General features: G+C 37.1%; 1 protein-coding gene across 10 annotated transcripts in view; it reads right to left on the bottom strand.

The window, feature by feature from the left end:
* The window catches only part of Rapgef6 (Rap guanine nucleotide exchange factor 6), a 172,188-nt gene that overhangs the window by 56,615 nt on the left and 92,757 nt on the right, over positions 1–22,816 (bottom strand). For 9 of the 10 annotated variants that reach the window (XM_021212287.2, XM_021212288.2, XM_029545917.1 and 6 more), the window contains 8 exons: positions 22,581–22,717; positions 19,013–19,171; positions 18,285–18,437; positions 13,112–13,276; positions 9,733–9,840; positions 8,376–8,579; positions 4,643–4,751; positions 1,492–1,732 (listed from right to left, as the gene is read on the bottom strand). In XM_021212287.2, coding sequence (XP_021067946.1) covers positions 1,492–1,732; positions 4,643–4,751; positions 8,376–8,579; positions 9,733–9,840; positions 13,112–13,276; positions 18,285–18,437; positions 19,013–19,171; positions 22,581–22,717 — 1,276 coding nt within the window. Of the gene's footprint in view, positions 1–1,491; positions 1,733–4,642; positions 4,752–5,661; positions 7,024–7,054; positions 8,580–9,732; positions 9,841–13,111; positions 13,277–18,284; positions 18,438–19,012; positions 19,172–22,580; positions 22,718–22,816 lie in introns of those variants that run through there. The other variant, XR_002381016.2, reaches the window with a different exon arrangement.

The raw sequence follows: 22,816 nt of genomic DNA, 5'->3' as shown, positions 1-22,816 counted from the left end.
AAATGCTCCACGAGAACTATTTTCTGCTTTCTGGCCCCTAGCTTCTTCTCCTTTTCCACAGTGACTTCAAACACTCCTCAACCTTTTAGTGTAGGCTATCCCTCTAACAGTCTCTTCACCCAACCTCTACTGGTGTCAGTGGTTGCTGATATGTACAACAATAAATATTTTGGCTCTTTTAAAGTTGTGCTTTTTATAACCTACTCACCTCAATGAAAGCAGTGAATCAGAAATGAACGAGCAATAAGCTCTAGAGCAGAATTAGAACAGAGCCATCACATTTAAGTCTCAAGTGAGTGACTGACTAATTGAAGAGAAAATTTCTCTCCCCAGCTTGAAGTAAGAACTTGTAAAGAATATTTCCTTATCTCTGAGATGTGTGTGTGTGTGTGTGTGTGTGTGTGTGTGTGTGTATGAAAGAGAGAGAGAGAGAGAGAGAGAGAGAGTGTGTGATGAGAGAGAGAGAGAGTGTGTGTGTGTGATGGGGATATACGTACGCTTGTGTGTAGCTAGATGTCCATGTATGTCCCTGGATGGCTAGGAAGCCTCAGGGATCTGCCCATCCCTGCACCCCCCGCCCCCCACAGCTGTAATTACAGGTACTAGCTAGTGCACCTAGCTTATTATAATGTGGATGTGGGGTCTGAACTTAGGTCAGTATGCCTGCGTGGCCAGGACTCTACCTACTGAATCATTTTCCTAGCTTGTGATTTGTTTTAATACTGATGCAAACAGAAGTCTGCATATGTGTTTTTCCTGGATACATCTTTTTGTTAGTGACTAATTCATGGTCATAACTGATTTACCAAGTACTGAATATGACCTTTGCTTTATGTACTGTACTTGCTTAGTATTTTGTAATTGGTTTAGAAATTGGCAATACATATCCTAGAGTTATTCTTAACCATGACACTTCAGCGGAATGATTCAACAATCATTTTACAAACTTCAATTTGCATACAAAATCCTTAGATTTTACTTAATTTTGGAGATATCTCATGTTTGAAGCAAAAAATAGATATAAACTGGGCATGAATATATGCCCAGAAGTCTGAAGGCTATGGCAGAAGCTCTTTAGCTCCTGACAAAATGTGATATACATACAGAAAGATGATCTCTAAAAACCCAAATATAAAAATCTTCACTATTAGAACTCAGGAGAAAGTAAGTAATACCAGCAATAAAAAATATTTAAAAACAAAAACATTACTAGCAATGAATGTATCCCAAGATTTAAGATGTCCAAATTTACAGATTCAGTAAATTGAAACTGGACCCAAAATAGAAAAACAAATCATATGAAACAATCCTCTCTAGAATTCACAACACTAAAGCTACCTGACAGGGAGAAGCCTGCAGAGATATGTAGAGAATTTTGATTTTACTCATGTATTATTTGAAGATTTTATGATGAATAAAAACAAACATGACTCAGCTCTCTTCCCAACAATAAACATTACAACCCTCACATGGGATATTGGTATTACCTACCTAAATAGTTTTGGAGGCAAGATACTAAATCGTGTTTTATCCAAAATTTTTCTGATTTTGTTTCTTCCACCTGAAACGGTATTTGCTTTAATTTTCTTATTTCCTTTCTCCTGTGGTGCCTGCTCCATATCCCCTGGGACATCTTGAATTGAATGTCGATTACTTTTTTTTTCAGCAATTTTGGGAATATGAGGAACACCAGATTTCTCTTGTTCAGTCCTACTGAGCAATTCTTTGAACACTGTGGAAATAAACAAACTCATCATTTTCCATCTCCTCGTTAAAAAGTTTTATACCAACACATTTTAAGGATAACAATCATCACTTTCTCAGGCTAATACACATTTTAAAATCATCTGCTAGATCCCCAAAGTGTTAAGATGAAGTCACTGGAGAAAAACTGAGAGGAAACAGGTAGGCTGCCAGCATGTGTGAAAATCATGTACTACACAATGAGACTGCCTGGTCTCATACAGCTGTACCGTGACTGAGCTACAGCCTGGCCCAGGGGCTGCTTTTCTTTGTTCTTTTCCTTCCTTCACTTCTCTTTCCTCTCTTACTTCCCTTTTGTTTTGACACAGGATTTTCCTTCATAGCCTGGCTTGTTGAACTCTCAGTTATCTTCCTGCCTCAGCCTCCCAAGTGCTGGGATTACATGTATGTGTCACTCCACTGGGGTTGATAAAGAAAAAAATTGCTTGTACATACTTATGGAGATCAGGATATTATGTTATGCACTGATGTAACATTAATTATCATCATATCCCCAACCACTATTTGTCCATGTTTGCACTATCCCCCATCCCTTTTTTAGTCTCTAGCCTGATTTCTGGTCAACACTGCTTTTGCCATCACTGAGGAGAGAACATCCTACACTGGTCTTTGTGTGCCAGATTGACTAGTTTAGTGTAATGTCTTCCAGTTCCATCCACTTTGGCCAGGAGTCAGGATTCAACTTCTATTGTGGCTTAATACTCCTGAATATTACATACCACCCTTTTACCTATTAATGGGCCTCAGGCTGATTCCTAGTCATTTGTGAGAGCAGCAATATGCAGGTATTGCTTAGATTTTTGATGTCATTTCTTGAGGCTATTCACTAAGGAGATAGACAGCACCCTCATGCACAAGTACTGTTTAGCTGTATGAGGAACTTGTCTTCTCCACAGCAGTTATGCTAAGCTACGCAGCCACCAAGAGTGTAAGAGTGCCGGGCAGTGGTGGTGCATGCCTTTAATCCTAGCACTTGGGAGGCAGAGGCAGGTGAATTTCTGAGTTCGAGGCCAGCCTGGTCTACAGAGTGAGCTCCAGGACAACCTGGGCTACACGGAAAAACCCTGTCTCGAAAAACAAAACAAAACAAAAAAATATGTAAGAGTGCCTTTCCCACACATCCTTATCATCAACATCTGCTATATTTTTTCTTCTTTGTTTAAAGTTACTTAAGACAGAAGATGACTGTGGTCTAGGTTTGCAGTTTTCTGATGGTTAATAATATTGAGTACTTTCTCAAATATTTGTTGACCATGTCTGCTTCCTCTTTTTAGATAATTTGCTCATTAAAAAAAAAATAAGATCACTTTTTCATTCTTTTTTTTTTTTAAGACAGTATTTCATTATATATCTCAGTTAGGCCTTGACCTTCCAATTCTGCTTCAGCCTCCAAGTGCTTTCCCTTCTTTCTTACTTGTCTTATATTTTGGAGATAGGGTCTTAGGTAGCTCAGGCTAGCCTTGGAGTCCTAATTCTCCTGCCTCCATACCAGCTTTTTTTTTTTTTTTTTAAATTTATTTATTATATATACACTGTAGCTGTCTTCAGACACACCAGAAGAGGGCATCAGATCTCATTACAGATGGTTGTGAGTCACCATGTGGTTGTTGGGATTTGAACCCAGGACCTCTGGAAGAGCAGTCAGTGCTCTTAACCACTGAGCCATCTCTCCAGTCCCCCATACCAGCTTTTTGAGATCTTTATATAATCTGGATATTAAGCTTCTGTTAGAAGAACTGACAGATATTTTTTCCCCATCTTGTAGGGTCTTCAGCAAGATGAGATGAAAGCATGTGAAAATGACATTAAGAATGAGATTTAGTTTTTACTTATGTGCACATGTGAGCATCTGACATGTGTGTGCATGTACCTACAGAGCTCAGAAGAGGGCATCAGATTCTTTGAACCTGCAGCTGCAGATGGATATTACCTGCTGTGGATGATGGAAATAGAACTCAGGTCCTCTGGAAGAATAGCAAATGCTTTTAACCAATGACTCATCTCTTAAGCACCAAGAGAGACATTTCAGTTTGCTGTAAAACCCCAAGGAAACTTCATTTCCTTCTAAAAGGCATATTACTATGATTCTACTGTTATTTTGATTGCAATCTAACCAACCTAAAGGGATTTTCTTTCCCTGTCTTGTAAAAACTCCCAAGTGGTCTTTGGTTTTTAGTTGCTATTCTGGATTTATGGCTTTCATTCTCATGATCTTAGCCAAAATTCAATAGAGTCTAAAGCAAATGATAATAAATCATAAAAGTGTCTAAAGCAAATGACAATGAATCTTAAAAATTACAAGAACAATATGAAAAACAAACAATGCATGGTACAGATGTAGTTCAGCTATAAGGCACTCAGCAGCCCTGGGCCCAGTCCCTCATACCACAGAACTGAAGAACACAGTGTAGCTACTATAAATGCTTCTACACAGAAAGGAAGGACATGCTGTTTAGAAATCTCATTCATATATTTCATTGTTTCACTCCATTTATTTGATGAAACAACTAACCTGGCATTTGATTCATTGTAGAAAGCTAGGTTTGTAGGTCAAAAGTAGAAAAAAATCCTGCTTATGACATCTAAACTTTATTAAAGTTTTATTTAGGTTTTATTATTGTACTCTGTACAGTACAGTACACAACAGGAACTCAAGAGATACTTTACACAGGTCTGAAGCTGTATCTCTATTTCCTTAGGATTACTAATTCCATGAAATTTAGATTATATAAAAATTATAGATTATAAAATCCTAATAATCTTAGCAGCTTCACAACAATATTTTACTATCATCTACCTCATTGAAATGCCTTTTAACTTTTCTATTACACAAAATAAAACAAAACCTTACCTCAGTAGCTTTTACGACAAAACTTACCAAAAATGTTGGTCTTCACAGTAAGTGCAAGATGAGTATTATTTCTCAAAATTTCAAGGGCTTTAGCAAGTGTAATATTCTCAAAGTTTTGTCCATTGACTTCCATTACCTTGAAAATATTTTAAAAATATAAATTAAGACAAAAATAATTATTAGTCACATTTATAATCTTAAGAGCTTCAGAGTAGAAAAACTGAAATAGAACTTGAATAAATTACACCATATGTGAACAATGATTAGAAACTGGACTATCATTTTTTTCTTGTACTGCTTAATTTCCAAATCTTATACTATATGTATTTTAAAAGGTTATTTTCTTTAGGATCCTAAAGGATCTGGCCCAGTAGTCAAGAGCAAGAACTGTTCTTACGGAGAATGCAGGTTCAGTTTCCACGCCCATGGTGCCTCACACTCATCCATAACTCCAACTCTAGGTGACCCAACACTTTGTTCTGACCTCTGCTGGCTCTGGGCAAGCATATGATTCACAGGCATTCACACAAAAACACACATACACATAAAATAAACCTAAAAAAAGGGGAAGGGGAAAAATAAAACAGGAACTGGGGAGATGGCTGAGTGGGTAAAGGTGCTTGCCACCAAGCTTGAATTTGACCCTCAGGATCCACACAGTGAAAAGAGAGAACTGACTTCTCAGGCATCCACACATACATCATGACTCATGTGTGTGAATGAGAACACACACAAATACATAATACATATGTGGTAATTTATAAGTGAAGAAAAATTTAATCATGTCTAGTTCGAAAGACACTACTTATGTATGTTTACGCAGATTTTAATCAAATAGTCTAAAGTGAAATTTAGTGCATCCCAATGTATTAATTAATTTAAAAGCAGCATGCTAATATTGAATATAACAGTGCATGCCTATAATCCCAATACTAAGGCAGGAGGATTTAAAGTACAGAGTTAAATAGGCTCTGTCTTAAGGGGGAAAAACAAATCAGGATTCTAAATATTTCCTATCTTTTTCTTTTTCTTTTTTCTTTTTAATTAATAAAAACAATCAAGCAGCCAGCCAAAAGCAGCATTACCGTGATGTTTTTCCTTCAGGTGAGAAACTGCTTCTTCACAGAAGGATTCTTTAATTTGGCTATACCCCATTACCACACAAAACATTTACTGGATGTATGGATGGGGGGTTGGGGGTAGGAAGCAAATCCCCACGACAAAGAAGAAGTTAAAGATCTTAATGAGCAAAAATCTTCAGCAAACAAATAGCAAAGGACAGATTTCAGAAGTGACATAGAAATTCCCAAAGTAGAAGAGGATACAAACCATATATTAGGAAAAGACACATCAATAGAAGCAAAAGCCAGAATTCTAAAAAGACACATCAGGCCCACTGTGGTGGTGTACACCTTTAATTCCAGTGTTGAGAGGAAGAGACAGGTAGATCTCTGAGTTTGAGGCCAGCCTGGTCTACAGAGTGTTCCAGGTCAGCCAGAGCTATATTGTGAGACTCTGTAGTAAACAAAACAAAACAAACTGAAATAACCCATACCTCTATACCTACCAATATGCCCTGGCACTAACGATATCTCCATTTTGACAATTCTCAACAATGCTGAATCTCAGGACAAAGAATAAAGATGTGTATGTGTAGGAGTCAACAGTAGGAAAAAAGTTAGAGGCCAGCTTCTGACTTCTATTGGGCAAAAATATGATAATGGGATGTTTTTCTGCAACTTCAATGTTCTTAGGAATAAAATCACTGTTACCATAGACCTTTGTAACACATTAAACAAGACATCTTCAAATATATACAGATATGTTTGTAAAATGAGAAATAATAGGGCTGAATGATCCAGATACACTAGAGGTGATCGTGGGAAAAAGAATGGAAGAAGCAAAACCAGACATATTTCATGTTGGGAATATAATTTTTGGATTTCATTGCCTCTCCACCTACTGTGAGAAATGATATTTTAAATGTTTTATGATAAAATACTTTAAAAATCATAATAAATATACTAATTCTCCAATACTGGCAGTTAGATATTTTTAATGAGTAGACTGAGGAGAGAGACAGGTTTAAAAACTCCCTTAAAGAAATCAAAGGATTATTACTAATCCCCCATGTCCACCCAGACAGTCTTACTGTGTAACTAGTCCTGGCTGGCCTGAACTCAGAGGTCCATCTGCTTTTGCATCCACATGCTGGGACTAAAGGTGTGCATCACCATGCCTAGCCTACCACTGTTTCCCCATACCCCACCCACCAGTTTCTGACATTCAGGGCAGTGTAGGCTGTTTAGTGGCCTCTATTCACTATGCACCAGCAATAGTCTCTAGGTTTTGATACCCAAACAATTATTTTTAGGGGTTAGAAATACAGTGTAGTGCTCATCTAGCATGTGTGGAGCTCTGGGCTTTATCCCTATGTATACTATCAACAAATCAAACCAAACAACAATAAAATCCTAATAGAAACAAAATGAAAGAGGGCACACGTCTATTTTTAGACATTGCCAAATGATGGCCATTCTGTATATGAACTGAAGATTAGCAAGAAAACAACTCTGGTGTATGTGAAAATCATCTATAGAGTTTTTTTTTGTTTTGTTTTGTTTTGTTTTTAAATACAGATTCCTGGGACAAGGATATAAGTTAGTTGTAAAGTGCTTGTCTCACACTGGAAAGCTGTGGTCTGATTGAAAACAAAACAAAACAAAAAAATCAGAAGAGGTTCTCAGACTTTCCTGTTGATATTAATAAAATTAGAATTTCTGAAGTAAGCTGGGGAGTTACACTGTATACATAAGATGCAGTATATTACATTTTTAATTAGGTTGTACAATAGCTACTTAATTTCTAAAAATAATAAGCCAACCAGGTATAATGGCACATTACACTGGCACACGCCCAGCACTCAGAGGCAGAGGAGCTCTGTGTGTTAAAGGGCAGCTTGGTCTACTACATACTGATTTCAAGGACATAGTGAGGCACTGCCTAGAAACCATAAACCAAAAGGAATAACAACAACAACAAACAAAGTAGAAAATCCAAACAAACCGGTGAGCTATCACCCAATTCTTCCCATATCTCAGTTTTTCCTGGTTTTTCATCTAGTTCACTCTGCTTATAAATGCAGCTGTGGGACTATATGGACATTAGTTAATTTGATGCTATCATTTAATCTTCAGTCACTTACACTGGAAGCACTATGAAGCATCTATTCTATCACACTTGTAAGGGTGCTAATTCATGAACATCTTTCTGGAATGTTCTAAAGTTGCCAAGGATAAATTTCATAATCCTTGGGAAATAGGGAGGGCCATTCAAAGGAGGTTATACTGACTGAGCCCTGTAGAATACATGGTTTCAACCATATGATTATAAAATTTCCCATCAAAAGCAATGAACATATGATAGGTATTCTGAAAAAAAAAATTCTATTTACATATTAAAACTAGGGATGGAGAGAGAGCTCGGTTGGAAAAGTGAGGACCTGATTTACTGGTGCTGGGAAGGCAGAGACAGAGGGGATCCCTGGAGCTTGCTGAGCAGGTACCCTAGCCAGTTTGCTAAGTTCCAGGCCACTGAAGCTGTCAAGGAAAAACAAAATAGGCAGCTCCTAAGGAAAACATCTAAGTTGTCTCTGATATAGACACACTCTCTCACTCTCAAAACTACCCTCCCCCATAAGAGACAAAAGTAACAGATTATTTATCAATGTTCTTATTTAAGTGTGGAGTTATTTACTTACCTGATCACCCCGTTTCAGTCCTGCGTCAGAAGCTTTGCTACCAGATTCTACTTCTTCAACAAAGACTCCAAATCCTTTCTCACTGCCCCCAGTAAGGCAGAAGTGCAGCGGGGACTCACGGGACGCCTTCTGCAGTACAACTTGCCTCCACTTAGCCTTTGCAGCACAGGCAATATTCAATAACCTGAGGTGACCATTCATTTTCTATGAAACAGAAAAGATGAAAGTGTACATGTATGTACCTATTCTTACAGGCTTTAAAATATTCTACAATGGTTAGCGATAGAACCAAACCCCACAAACTACAGAACTTGTGAGCGAGGTAAACAAGATGAGAGAGAGTACATCCACCCTAGAGCACTCAATAACATTTCAACAGGGTTTTAAAAGACTTTTTGATAATGAAAAGTTACCCGAATCTTCTGAGTTTAGTGTATTATCTTGTATACATCCTGGCTGTTATACAAAACAGTATCTTCTAAAATTCTATTTTAAAAATAACTTCCTATTACCTAATATTCAGACACATCCAAGTTTCTACTTCTGCAAAAAATATCTAACTCTTTTTTTAAACTCAGTAACATTCTAACTTGAAGTTCTATCCCTAGTTTAATATTCAATGATTCTCAAACAGGTAATTTAATGTGTTTGTGAACATGCTATGGCTCTAATAAAGAGCTTTTGATTTTTTTCTTCCAGAGCAGTGATCAAATTCTACACTTAAACATAATATCTTTGAGAGGCAGATTTCAATGAATAGGGGTGGGGGCAATCCATGACTCAACCTGATTTCCAATGTCTTTCCAATGTCCTTTAAATAGCCATACACTGGCATTGTAAGAGCTAAATGATGTTAGTGTGCCTCTATGGTCCATCAGTCATGTTCCCTAATCTCTGTTACTGCTTCCTCATTCTGTACAGAGCAGATATGCTACAAGAAAAGTCTACAGGAACTGAGGGTAAAAAGGGACCAGAGCTGCCTCTTTGTTCCATCTGTGCTCAACTCAACCCACGTGCTCTGGGAATTACACTCCTGAGTATTTTCTCTGTGTCAGTCTGTTTTCAGGTTTACCTCACTGTAGTCTTTGCAATCTCCCCAAATTGGCGATTACCATTTTCTACAGAGATCTAAGGCATAAAGCTTTGGTAAGCTGTCCAAGTGAACATTCTAACAAAAGGCTAGTTCCAAAACAATAATGAGCATAAAAGGGACTTTTTAAAAAAAATTTTTATTTTGGTGAGAAATTCTCATCCTATAACAGATATGGGAGAAGATAGAACTTGTTCTGAGTTGCTGTTCTTGCTGAGGGAGTAGGGAGAATGCTGAATTATAAAAACAAATTCTTTTGAGCCTTACTGTATCTTCCAAATTTCTTTCAAATTCTTCTAGAAATCGAGTCATAGCAGGATCACCTTCAAAATCATTAAAATGATTATTTACCCATAAGAGTACAATCCGGGTCACCTGCGGGAACAGGAGAAAGCACGTGGTTGGTTACGCAGGACTCTTCTGGCTACTCTTGAGCTTCCTTTGTTCTAACAGAGAGGCAGTTTAATCTCAGCATATGTTTCCTTTGGTTCAGAAAGAAGACACAAACTAAGATGTGTATTTCACATAGTGTCTTAAACACAAGCCCTTGTCTCTCTTAAGTACAGGCAGTCATTTTAAACACTAAAAGTGTTAAAAATGTACTTGACCAAAATTCTGAAGAAAAACATATCTAAAAAAAAGTCACTAAATACTGTCAAGTTTAAAAAATGTTAACTTTATGTTGTTCCATAGGTTAAGTGAAAAAAAAAAAATTCAAGGAACATGGGGCTAGAAGAGAGGGCTCAGTGTGTAAAGTGCTTGCCATGCAAGCATAAGGATCTAAATTCAGATCCTTAGCACTTGTGTACAAACCACAGTGTGGTGGTACACACCTGTAAGTCCGGTGCTGAGAGATGGAGATAGGAAAATCCAGGGAGCTGCCAGCTGCTGGCTTCTAGTCCAGCTTGAGACCTTGTCTCAAAATATAATGCAGGGAGCAAGAGGACGCTCCTGTGGTACACGAACCTACTGACACACAGATAACTCACTCCCCATATAAAACTAACAAATATAAGTGGATTAGAATACTGTGCCTAATAAAGTCAGTGATGATTCATACTCTAAAATTTGTGACAGAATATTCATAATGTTACAATTTTAAGCAGTCTAAAGCACATACTTCACTGGCATTTAGTACATCCAACAATGTCACACACTCATTATATGAAGTTCTAGAACATTCTTTATCACAGCTGTTCTCAACTCGTAGGTCATGGCCCCATTGACAACTCTCTACCTCCAAAAACATTTACATTATGATTCTTAAGTGTAGCAAAATTACAGTTACGGATAAGCAACAGAAATAATTTGATGGTTGGGGTCACCACAACATGAGGAACTGTACTAAAGGGTCCCAGTATTAGGATGGTTGAGAACCACTGCTTTATTACTTCAAAAGAAGAATCCATATTCATTAATTAGTGTGGTCTCATTCTGCACAATTGGCCCTGAAAGTTAATGCTGATAGGCTTTTCTGTCTCTGTGGATTTTTTCTACTTCAGATATTTCATGTACATAGACTCACGTAACATGTAGTCATTTATGACATTTTTCCACTTAACAGTTCAATTCCATGCATATTTATTTTACTGCCATACATGATTATCTGATGATTTTGGGTTGTTGCCACCTTCTAACTATCATCAATAGTGCAATGAATACTTAAGTTTTTGCTTGCAAACCTGTTTTCTTTCTTTGGGTACATACCTAGTAAAGGAATTTTTGGGTTATGTGTCTGCTCTGTGTTCAGTCTTTTAAAGAGCTGCTAAAACAACAATTTATATTACCATCTTCAATACTGTGTATGTGTCTATTCCTTATATCCAAGAGTTTTCACTTTCTCCTATTAAAAAGCCATCTTAGTAGGTGAAAAGTGGTACACTTCATTTGGTGTTGAGTGCACTTTCATATGTGCAATGAGAATAAACATCTTCATAGGCTTATGAACCATTTATGAATTTTCTTCAGAGAGGTATTTATTCCAGTCATTTGTTCATTTTTCAGTCATGTTGCTTGTCTTTCTGTCCTTCAGTTTAAAGAGTTCTTTATTCTGATTATTAGATCCTTATCACATCTATGATTTGTAATTTGTATGTTGTTTTATGCAATTTTTTGCCTTTACCATTTTCATCTATGTGTATGGGGTATAGATGTGCAGGTCTGAGGTTGATGTTGGGACTCATCTTCTATCACTTCTCTTCCTTATTCACTAAGTCAGGGTCTCTCAATCAAACCCAGATCTTGCTGCTATGACTAGTCTTACAAGCTAGCTTGGACTGGGAAGCCCCATCTCCACCTTCTGAGGCTTAGATTTTAAGTTGGCTGCAATACTTACCTGGCATTTGCATGGGTTCTGGGGATCCAGACTCCCATCCTCATCCTTGCCCAGTAAAGTGTTTTAATCACTGAGCCATCTCCCTATCTTGTATTTCTTGATAGAGTTTTTTGATACAAAAAAAAAAAAAAAATTTTAATACTGGAAGTTCTACTCAACTGGTCTTTTTTCTTTTGCTTGTGCTTTGGGTGCTGTATCTGCAGAACTAAAGTCAATTAGTCTAAGTGCATTATAGTTTTGGTTCTTAAAAATGTTTTCAATTATTACTACTGTATATGTTCATGATACGTGTGTGGGTTACATGTGCTATGATATATATTATGGTCAGAGGACAACTCTGTGGAGCAGGTTTTCCCTTTTCACCTGTATATGTGTTGTGGAGTTGTTTGGATTGTGCACCAAGTGTCTTTACCCACTGAGTCATACTGCTGGTCTCAAACCTGCAACACTGGTCTTACATCAGTTGGGTAGTGAACTGTAGGCATGTACGTCCTCATAGAGCTACTAATGTTGGTTCCTATGTGTATGTTGCTGATGATCTCTTTTGAGTGGATTTTTGTATATGAAGTAGGAAAGGGTCCAAATTATGCTTTTACATATATATATCTAGCTATTTCTAAATAATGTTTTGGTATTTTTCATAAGTACCCCTTTATTTTCTCCAGAGCTAAAGTACTTGTGTATCCAATTCTAAAACATGGGTAGTAGAGAGGGGGAAGGAAAGGCTGTAATTTTGGACAGTCTAGTCTCCTAAATATAAAATTCAGTTTTCTCACATATGATTTATTATCTCTAACATGTAATTCAGGAAGGTACACCAGGAAATTATGACCCCGCTTTTACTTTCTGAAAACAATTTATTTCCAACCAATATGATGAGTTGTCTTTCCATTAAATGTATAGATGTCCCATAAAACAGGCTAAAATCATCAATCAAAAATACCAAACGATGATTAGTGAAAAAAAAATAACATTTCCCATACATTATAGGAACTAAACTAAAACTCACTAACCAACTTCATTCATGCTTGAACCACCTGCACAAACTACTACTATGGTTTGTGAGTTTACAACTAGCTGTATCACTGTCTTACCTCAGTTTCTGATTCCTATAGCTTATATCCACTTTTCTCAAGGCTATTTTGTTAGGAAAATGGCCAAACACATATCTACACCGACTCACTAAATTATTTAGGCAAACTTATTTTTTCCACAAAAACAACAAAACCCCCACTTTATCTATTAAGTGCAAAAGTGTCCATTAATAAAATGGAAAGGTTAAAGTGAGTTGTTTTATATTTATAAACCAACCTTATCCCTTAAACTGTCAATCTTAAACCACTCCAAAAGCTTGATCCCAACATCCAAAGGAGTTTCAAGAAATGTCCTGTAAGTTAATAGGAAATCTTCTATATATGTTGGGTCCACAATAGAATGTTCTTCTATCAAATGCATGATGAGACGCTCAGGTGTTGCCTAAAAATTGAAGGAAAGAAAAGACTGATAAAAAACAAAACTCAAGGTGTCACATTAATGCCCATCATTCTCCTTATGTAGACTTTAGATTGTAATTTATTAGCAACCAGAGGCTTAGAGCTGAGATATGGTAGAGGGGTAAGTCTCCAATAGCATTTGCTCAGCTGTACTGCTTTCTACTGGCATCTCACCATCATAGGATCTAGGAAATGTACTGACTTATTCCTTGTACCGGCTGTTACTATTACTTCTGCTACAATATGGCATGTAATGACTGCCCAAGGCAAAGGAAACAAATAAAGAAGAAAGCAAGTAAGTAAGCTTTCTTCCACTTTAAATCCAAATTCATTCTTCTATCCCAGGCTACATAATACAGGTATTTACTCTTCTAGCTTCCTGCTTTGCTGTGTGTGAAATGACTAAATAAATTCCATATGGTTTGTACATTCAGGATTTTAAGTGCTTGTCTACCTCAAAATTCACATATGTGCGCGCGCACACACACACACACACACACACACACACACACACACACACACACACACATATTTCCTATTGAGTTTCTGAACCAATGTTAAAAACTTATTAGACTTTGCAGGTCTTCTAATTAACTATTTCTTTGTTGTATGTGTCACATGGAGGCTAGAGGACAACCCTGAGTATTGTTCCTCAAGAACTTTCCTTTATTTTTTGAGACAGAGTCTCATTGGCCTGGGAGTCTTACAAGCATGAGCCATCATGCCTGACTTTTTGGAGGGTTGGCAGGGTGAGGTTTAGGCCAGAGAATTACACCAGTGTCTTCCTCAAATGTTCTCTACTGTATGTTTGTATGTATGCACGCACGCACACACACACACACACACACACACACACATACACACGCNCACACACACACACACACAAACTTTGTTTTGGAGAAAAAAATTTTTGGGGGGGTTTACAAACTGGCTAGTAAGCCCTAGGGATCCTTGTTTTTGCCCCCTCAATGTAAGAATTACAGTTGCTTGCCATCATACTAGTCTTTTAAAAGAAACCTGAAAGTCTTGTGCTTGCACAGCAAACACTTTACCAACTGACCCATCTCTCCAACCTCCTAAGTTCTGAGGATCAAATTCATCATGTTTGCAAGGTAAGCACTTTACCAACTATACTGCCTTTGCAATCCTGCTCTGCTACCTTTACAAAAGGGGGTAAACAGAATATACATAAAGAGAAAACAAATATTCAGTTAGATATAAAAAGCAACTGTGGGGCTGGAGAGATGACGCAGTGATGAAGAGCACTTGGGCTTGGTTCCTAGCACTCACATGGTAGCTCACCATCTCTAACTCTAATTCCAGAGGATTCAATGCCCTTTTCTGATCTCTGTAGATGACACATATATGATGCATAGACACACACACAAGCAAAACACTAATACAAAATTAAATAATCTAATCATGGCCCTTAAGTTCAAACTCTAATCTGCTGCAATCATACAAATAATTAATCCCAACATCTCTATAGTAAACATACATTAATACTGACAATCCTCAGAGTTTTTATTCTCATACATTAATACTGACAATCCTCAGAGTTTTTATTCTCCAAGGGCACTCAATGTTGATAAGGTATATAAATCACATTCCCGGGCCAGGCATGGTGGCGCATGCCTTTAATCCCAGCAGTTGGGAGCCAGAGGCAGGTGGATTTCTGAGTTCGAGGCCAGCCTGGTCTACAGAGTGAGTTCCAGGACAGCCAAGGCTATACAGAGAAACCCTATCTCAAAAAACCCAAACAAAAAACAAAAAACCAAACAAAAAAAAACCCAAACAAATCACATTCCCTGAAGGTATTCAGGAGTAAGAAAGATATCATATAACTAACTTAAGGCATAGAGACTGTAATTTACTCCTCTGTGTTTCTTATTCTCAAAAATACTAAGTCTAAGATTATCAAAATGGGTTTGTTATTTAGGCCAATCATGGTCTAGGAAACTTATATGTGGTCTTAGGGTATACACAGTGAGTGTTGTAACTGGTCAACTTTAAAGGAAGAACTGGTTTGACAAATTCTTTTTGTCTAAACTGGTAGATAAAAGTTCCTACAGAGTCTGGGCTATACATTCAAAGATTTGAAGAAGAGGCCATTATTATGTGAAAGTATGTCTCCTATGTCTACCCTAACAACCAAGGAGTCTGACACTTGGAAAGAATCATACTCTGGATACTTTTCACTTGGAGAAAGGCATAAGACATGGTTGGCACTGCTATTCTAGCATGAGAGAGACTAGCTAAAATCAGCAAATAAGCAAGAAAATCAATAAATATGGAAGTAAAACATTAGAAAAAAGCCTGTAGGATAGTTTTGACCTGTTAAAATAGCATATAAACTCATGGTTGCAGAATGCAGACAGAGACAGCTGTAAACGTACATTGATAATGAACATAAATATCTGTTGTTCTAGCTCTGACTCATGAGGGGCTATAAATATACAATATAGTAAATTTCCAGATCCTGGGTTATAAATGCCATTCTCTACTGGAAAGATCAAGAACTTTCTGGAGAAATGGCTAATTCCAGAGTAGGAACAAAAAAGAAGTTCATTATAATCCTTACTAATTGTCAGAAAACTAGAAAATGCTCATCAAAGAATGATGAGGGCATTTCAGAAGAATACAAAAGTCAACCTGTAGAGCACTTGAATAATACTGATGGCAAGAAAGTGTGACACCAAGTCCATATCAAACATAAAGAATGACAATCAGAGCTGGTGAGATGGCTCAGTGGGTAAGAGCACCCGGCTGCTCTTCTGAAGGTCCGGAGTTCTAATCCCAGCAACCACATGGTGGCTCATAACCATCCGTAACAAGATCTGACGCCCTCTTCTGTAGTGTCTGAAGACAGCTACAGTGTACTTACATATAATAAATAAATAAATCTTTAAAAAAAAAAAAAAAGAGTGACAGTCAGAGAAAGTATAGGATCAGTAAAACAGTGTTTTCAACAGGAATTGTCAACAATAAGAAAAAACAGGTGGGAAGAGGTTTGCACCTAGTTGTTACTATCCACAAACTAGAGGCAGTATGTTGAGTCATCTCAGAACATCTCTTCATCAGATACTCATCAATTATGAAGTGTCATAAATGGTGACATCGCAGAAAAAAATCCTTGCATATGGACATAGGTCATCATATTAGCTTCCCTAGAGCAAAGCATCAACACTGCCCCAAACACACAGAGCAGTGTTAATCACAGTGAAATTCCTTTATGGAAAACCTGAGTGTAGTTTGGCCATGGGTAAACGTGACAAGATATAAGATGTGGATTCTTTAAGTCTGATGGGGATATGAATAACAAAAGAAGATCAAGCAGCTGGAGTGGTCCAAAGTGGCACGATAATGAAATACAACTACGTTCTTAGATGAGAATCCAGACAAGAAATAAATTACTGAAACCACTGGTGGGAATTTACTAGGGACCTCAAATTGACTGTATTATCTTAACAATGTGTCCTTCCATAATTGGAGAACTCTATGGTGTTTATGTAAGAAAACTCTTGCTTTAGGAATGGTGGGACATTGTATTTGTAAAATATCTCAAACAATTCAAAAGACTGATGAAAAAGGGGCAAATGCAACATAATATTAAAAGTGGGGGAAATTTGACTTAGAGCTGTCTGAACTGTTCTTGAAACTTCTTTTTGTTCGTGTGTACATGGGTATGTGTAGGCCAAAGGTCAATTTTGGATATCTTATTCAAATATTCTCCACCATGTTTTAAGACAGGGTCTCAGACCAAACCCCTAACTCACAAATTCAGCTAGGCTGTCTGGTCACCAAGACAATGGGACCCTCCCGTCTCTGTGTCCCCACTGCTTCAATTACAGGCACACATCAATGTGCCCAGATTTCTTTACATGAGTTCTGACAGACTCAGGTCCCTATATTTGCGTTTGTCTGACAAGCCCTAACAAAACTGAGCCATTTCCCTACTTTATTTCTTAAACTTTTCTATAAGTTTTAAATTATTAAAATACAGGGGTCTTTGCCAAAGACAAAATGATAATATGCATTAGTCTATATATTCTATTTATATGTTTTCCTTTCTTTATTCTTTTTTTTCCTTGAAACAATTTCATAGAGCTAAGTATGGCCTTGAACTTGCTTTGCATACAGCTGAAGCTACTCTTGGACTCAGGATTCTCTTGCCTCTATCTTCTTAGTGTGGGACTGATTCAGGTGTGTAACCACCAGACCCAGCCATACTCACCTTTTCTGCACACAAAACTTATACTAAGAGACAGTTCTAAGAATTCAATTCCCAGGAAAAAACTGACATGGCATCACTTGTATTTACTCTCTATGCTATTAAGTTGTCCATCTGCCAATTAATAATGACATATTTTGCAAATTGGGCTAGCTTAAAAAGAGAAACATGTATTTTAGTTTCAATTATACTTGACTTACTTTATATCTAGGGGTCTTCATAGAGACAAGAATGACAAAGAATATAGGAGATGTAGAGAAGGGAATACAGAGATTTCTGTGGTGAGTGTAATAATACTAAAACTCCAGATTTTCCTCACTCAGTCATAACTTTACTTCCTGTATCTCTTCCGTTTTCAATTTAAAGAAAGGTTCAGAGAAGCCACAGCTCATTTCAAGCTAACAAGAGCTCTGCGTCTTCATGGTGGACTCTATGTGTGTTTGTGGCTAGTCTTTAAATTTCCTTTTCCTGTTGCCCCACTCAAATTGCTTGCTTTCTTCTTATAAGACTAACACCCACTATCAAGGTCTTACATATGCAAAAAGAAAAGATTTGACCAGTATAATCTAAAATAATATTATATCAATGTTTATTAAATGGTAATAATTATACCTTATCATTCAGGTGTGTAAGAATCAATTAGACATCAACATGCTAGTGAAGAATTTTACATTACTCATAAAAGTGGTCTAAAGCCTATTTTTAAAGCAAGATGAAAGAGCTGAATGAAGTTTCTAGAACAAAAAGTAAAAACACCTACCTTGATTACAATGTGTCCTTTTCTGGTTCCACTCCGGTCTAGTTCACGGTGCTCATGTACCATGACAATCTCTCCCTCTTCCTCAACTTTGTGGGTATTCTTTTCCACATGATTTAAAATTCTCCAATAGTCTTGTTGGGCTATGCAGACAAACTGTCCAAGAATAATATGGGGACAGTTAATGAACCTATAGTACATAAACACATCACTATGCACCAAGGCAGAGCACAACGGCAAGAAATCAAGCGGCATCAGCTCTTTCTCATTCAATTTCTTTAACTCTAAACAAAAATCAAGGCAAACAATTCACACAGAGAGACCAAAGTGGAATCTTCTGAATTCTGCTCTAAAAGGAGAAGTGAACATCCAATTCTCTCAAACAGACACTATGCAAAGAAATCATGAAGCAGGAGTAAGTTAGAAACAAACAACTCACAAGTTCCTATTTCCTTCCTTTTTTGAAAACAGAAAGAGCCTGAACTGGATAATAAGAGCTTGAATTCTCAAACAAACCAACATTTATCTGAAACATTCTCTTAAAAATTTATACTTTGTTAAATTCAACAAAATTTGAGAGAGATATAAAATCTACCTTCTCTTGTCAACTGGAGGCTATAGAAAATCCTAATTCTCAACTAATGCTGTTTAATTTTGAGCAAGAAAGAGAAAAGCAGCTCCACCATTTTCAGTCTCAGAGGAGGAGAGCGCATGGAGCAGAGCAGGCTTACCTGACAATCATCGACCTTGGTCCTGACAACTCCATGCATGTGCTGCTTATCCAGAGTGGGGACAATTCCAAAACTATTTCCCATGAAGAGATTTTCAATTTTCCCATCTGGATGACTAATTTCTACAGTGCCATTTAAAATGACATACCATGAGTCAAGCTATAGAGGAAAAGAAAGAGGTTACAATCTTTTTAAAAGGATAGCTATAAGTTAACTTTGAACAACAATTTAACAAAACATGTAAAATGCATCATTTAAAGAAGGAGACCTGGCCCTATTATTCAGCAATTATTCAACAATATCCTATGCCTTGACTATACAAAACTACTGGTTTCTTTAACTTCTTCTTTTAGTCACCAAAGGAATTTCATGATCAGCCAATTTCTCCAAGGCAAAATACTATACTGTTTAAGAGAATAATTCTTACTTTAAAGACAATTTATTTTATGTGCATGAGTATATGTATATGCACAATATGTGTGCCCTAGGTCTCCAGATAAGTGCTTTACACTCCCGAAAACTGCACTTACAGACAATTACGAGGTATTCCCTATCTCCTTTAAGACCCAGGGCTCTCAACTGCTAAGCCATCTAGGAGCACAAATTCATAAAATCCAGAACCTGCCACTGAGCAGCACAGTGATTTTTACCAAGTTATATAATGTCCCCTGGCCTCAGTTTATTGCGGAAGAATTGTTTTTTGTTTTTGTTTTTTTTTAAAAGTAATATAGAACTCCTAAAGTAGATGGCCAACTTAATAAAGACCAAATGCTTACTTAGAACAGTTTCCAACATATAATCATTATAATAATAAAAGCTAGCAAAGCCTGAATTTTAATACACAGCTAACAAATTCTATATTTGATATGTTTATACATTGTATTATAAATTTGTGCTAGTATTAAAAACAATTCTTCATTTATATGAAATCATTTAACAGGAGGGAGATTTATTTTTGGTGTGTATGCTGAAACATGTTGCTACAATGTTTGTGTGAAGGCTGGAGGAAAAAAGTAGGAATTGCTTTTCTCCTTCTGCTATGTGAGTACCATGAATTGAAAGAGAGATCAGGCTTAGTGGCAAGTTCCTTTACCCACAAAACCATATTGCTGGCCGGGGAGATGACATTGTATGCATGTATACATTTTTAATTTTAAAAATTTATTTTAGTTTATGTGTATGAATGTTTTGCCTCTATGGATTTAAGTTTATCATGTGTATGACTGTTGGATCCCCTGAAACTGCCATCTATCCAGCCCAAAGCTGTGTTATTGTTTTTTAAGATTTATTTATTTGTTTTTATTTACACTGGTGCTTTGCCTACATTTGGGTCTATGTGAGGGTGTCAGGTCCTCTGGAACTGGAGTTACAGACAGTCGTAAGCTGCTGAGTAGGTGCTGGGAACTGAACCCAGGTACTCAAGAACAGCAGATGCTCTTGACTGGTGAGCCATCTGTCCAGCCCCCACAGCTGTATTTTTAAAGGTCTTCTGTGTATTAGTGAAAGAACATTTATTCTTTAATAGCCATTCCTCCTCATTAGCTTAAACTTTCCACATTTCTGATGCACTCTGAGTAGTAACTAGGTAACACAGACTTTTATGAAGTCCTTTTTTGGGTTACTGATTATAAGAATACAGCAGGATTTATAGATTATATAAACTACAGAGAATGGGGCTGTGTCTTTTCCCAACCACCATATTCCTGCTTACAGAAATACCTGGTAGGAAGTTGACAGACGATACATTTTTTATTTGTTTGTTATTGTGTTTGTTTTTTTGAGACAAGTTCTCTATATAGTTATGGGTACCCTGGAACTTGCTAATATAGGCCAGGCTAGCCTCTAACACATAGAGAAGCTTGCTTTCCCTAGTATTGGGATTAAAGGAGTGCACCAACCAGACAATACGTTTTTGCTAACAGAGACTTAGAGAACATAAAAACTCATGGAAAAGAAAAGCTCATTAAAAATCCTACTGTCTAAACAGCTTTTATTTATTGACTGTATTTGTATATTATTTTAAGCTGTTGAATATATTGAGATTATTCTGCTCGAGTATATGTAGGTAGACAAATGCATGCATGTGGTGATCAGAGGCCAACCTCAGGTGCTATCCACCTTGGTTTATTTTTGCTTGTGTATGTGTAGGTGCAGGTACACATGTGTGTATATGTGAACATACTCATTTGGAGGCTAGAGGACAACCTTGGCTGTCTTTCTGTAGATACCATCTATGTAATTCTTTTAGAAAGGGTCTTGTTGGCCTTAGGCTTGCCAAACAGACTGGACTGGTTGCCTCAGGGATCTTGCTCCATCTACTCAGTGCTAGGTTTACAGGTGCATGCCATCATATCTAGCTTCTGTTGCAGCTTCTGGGGACCAAACTCGGGTCCTCACACTAGTTGGTAAATACTTTACCAACTCAGTCATCTCTCTGGTCACTATCTTGTCTTTAAAGACAAGCATAAACTCATCTGTCCCCTCCAACTTCCGGGTGTGTATTACTTATTAGATGTGCAAACATACAAATAACGCTGGAGAAGACATCTGCCCCTGAAAGAATTTCTATTAGTTAAAAAAAAAAAAAAAAAGTGAGCTTGCGGAGTACACAGCTCAGTGGGACATCACTTGTCCAGTATGTTTGGACAAGTTTGGACAGTATGGGTTTGACTCCCCTGCAACACAATGAATAACTAAGAATACTCTACTCTTTTATCCCATGGTTATGTATTTATTTGGTTAGCTATTGCTTGTTTTTAAACCATAGTTTGGTATCCTCAGTTATTTCTATTACAAATATGTAATGATTATCTTTTGATAGAACTCTTGAGTTTATTCCATTCTAAGGAAAGACACTAGTAAGTAGAACAGATTAGAGACTGTGAATACAGAGAATTTCTAAATGAATTTCAGAAATGTTAAAAAAAATGTAAAACACTTCTCAGTAACCTTACAGTAGTGTTTCCCAATCTCACTACCACAGTGGTTCCTAACTTGTGGGTTGCGACCCTTTTACAGGGGTTGCCCAAGACCATCGGAAAACAGATATTTGCATTACAATTTTTACCAGTAGCAAAATTACAGTGACGAAGTAGCAATGAGATAATTTTATGGTTGGGGGTCACCACAACACGAGGAACTGTATTAAAGGGTCACAGCATTAGAAAGATTGAGAACCACCATGATACAGCCTTGTCATATCCACTAGGAGGCAGGCATCAGCATCAATACCCTGCCTGCATGTGTATGCGTACGCATACATGCTTGCACACGCGCGCGTGCACACACACACGCACACACACACACAAATTGACAATGAAGAATTCTTTAAAAGAGTCTAATTAATTTTAGTATTAAAAATGGTTCAATTATTGATTAAATACTGATTTTACATAAAGTCTATTGCCAGGAAAACAACAATTTAAAAAGAATAAAGCAATAACAACAACAAAACTTACCTCTTCAAAAATTAATTACCCCAACCAAGTATTCACTCAAAATAGTTTAAACTAAAAAGCTTGAATGTATACAAGCTTAGAGAAATTAATTGAATAATCTGCTGGCCTACCTCTTGCCCATCTTCAAGAATAACAGCCCCGGCCTGCTCTACTACTTCAAAGACCATGACAGAGCAGAGCTCCCTCCTCACAGACATGGTCATGTTCGCAAAGGCAGGCAGCTGGTGCATGAACTCGAGTAACTGCTCTACAAGAGAACAGAAATTCTAGTATAAAGATCAACGATGCTTACTTTAACATACAACACATTTTGTTAACTCAGTATTCAACTTGTTAATCAACTTAG

Source organism: Mus pahari, chromosome 14 (genome assembly GCF_900095145.1).
Source record: "Mus pahari chromosome 14, PAHARI_EIJ_v1.1, whole genome shotgun sequence".
Lineage (NCBI taxonomy): Eukaryota > Metazoa > Chordata > Mammalia > Rodentia > Muridae > Mus > Mus pahari.
The sequence above is the reverse complement of the archived record's forward strand: the minus strand, read 5'-3'. Positions and strand labels throughout refer to the sequence as shown.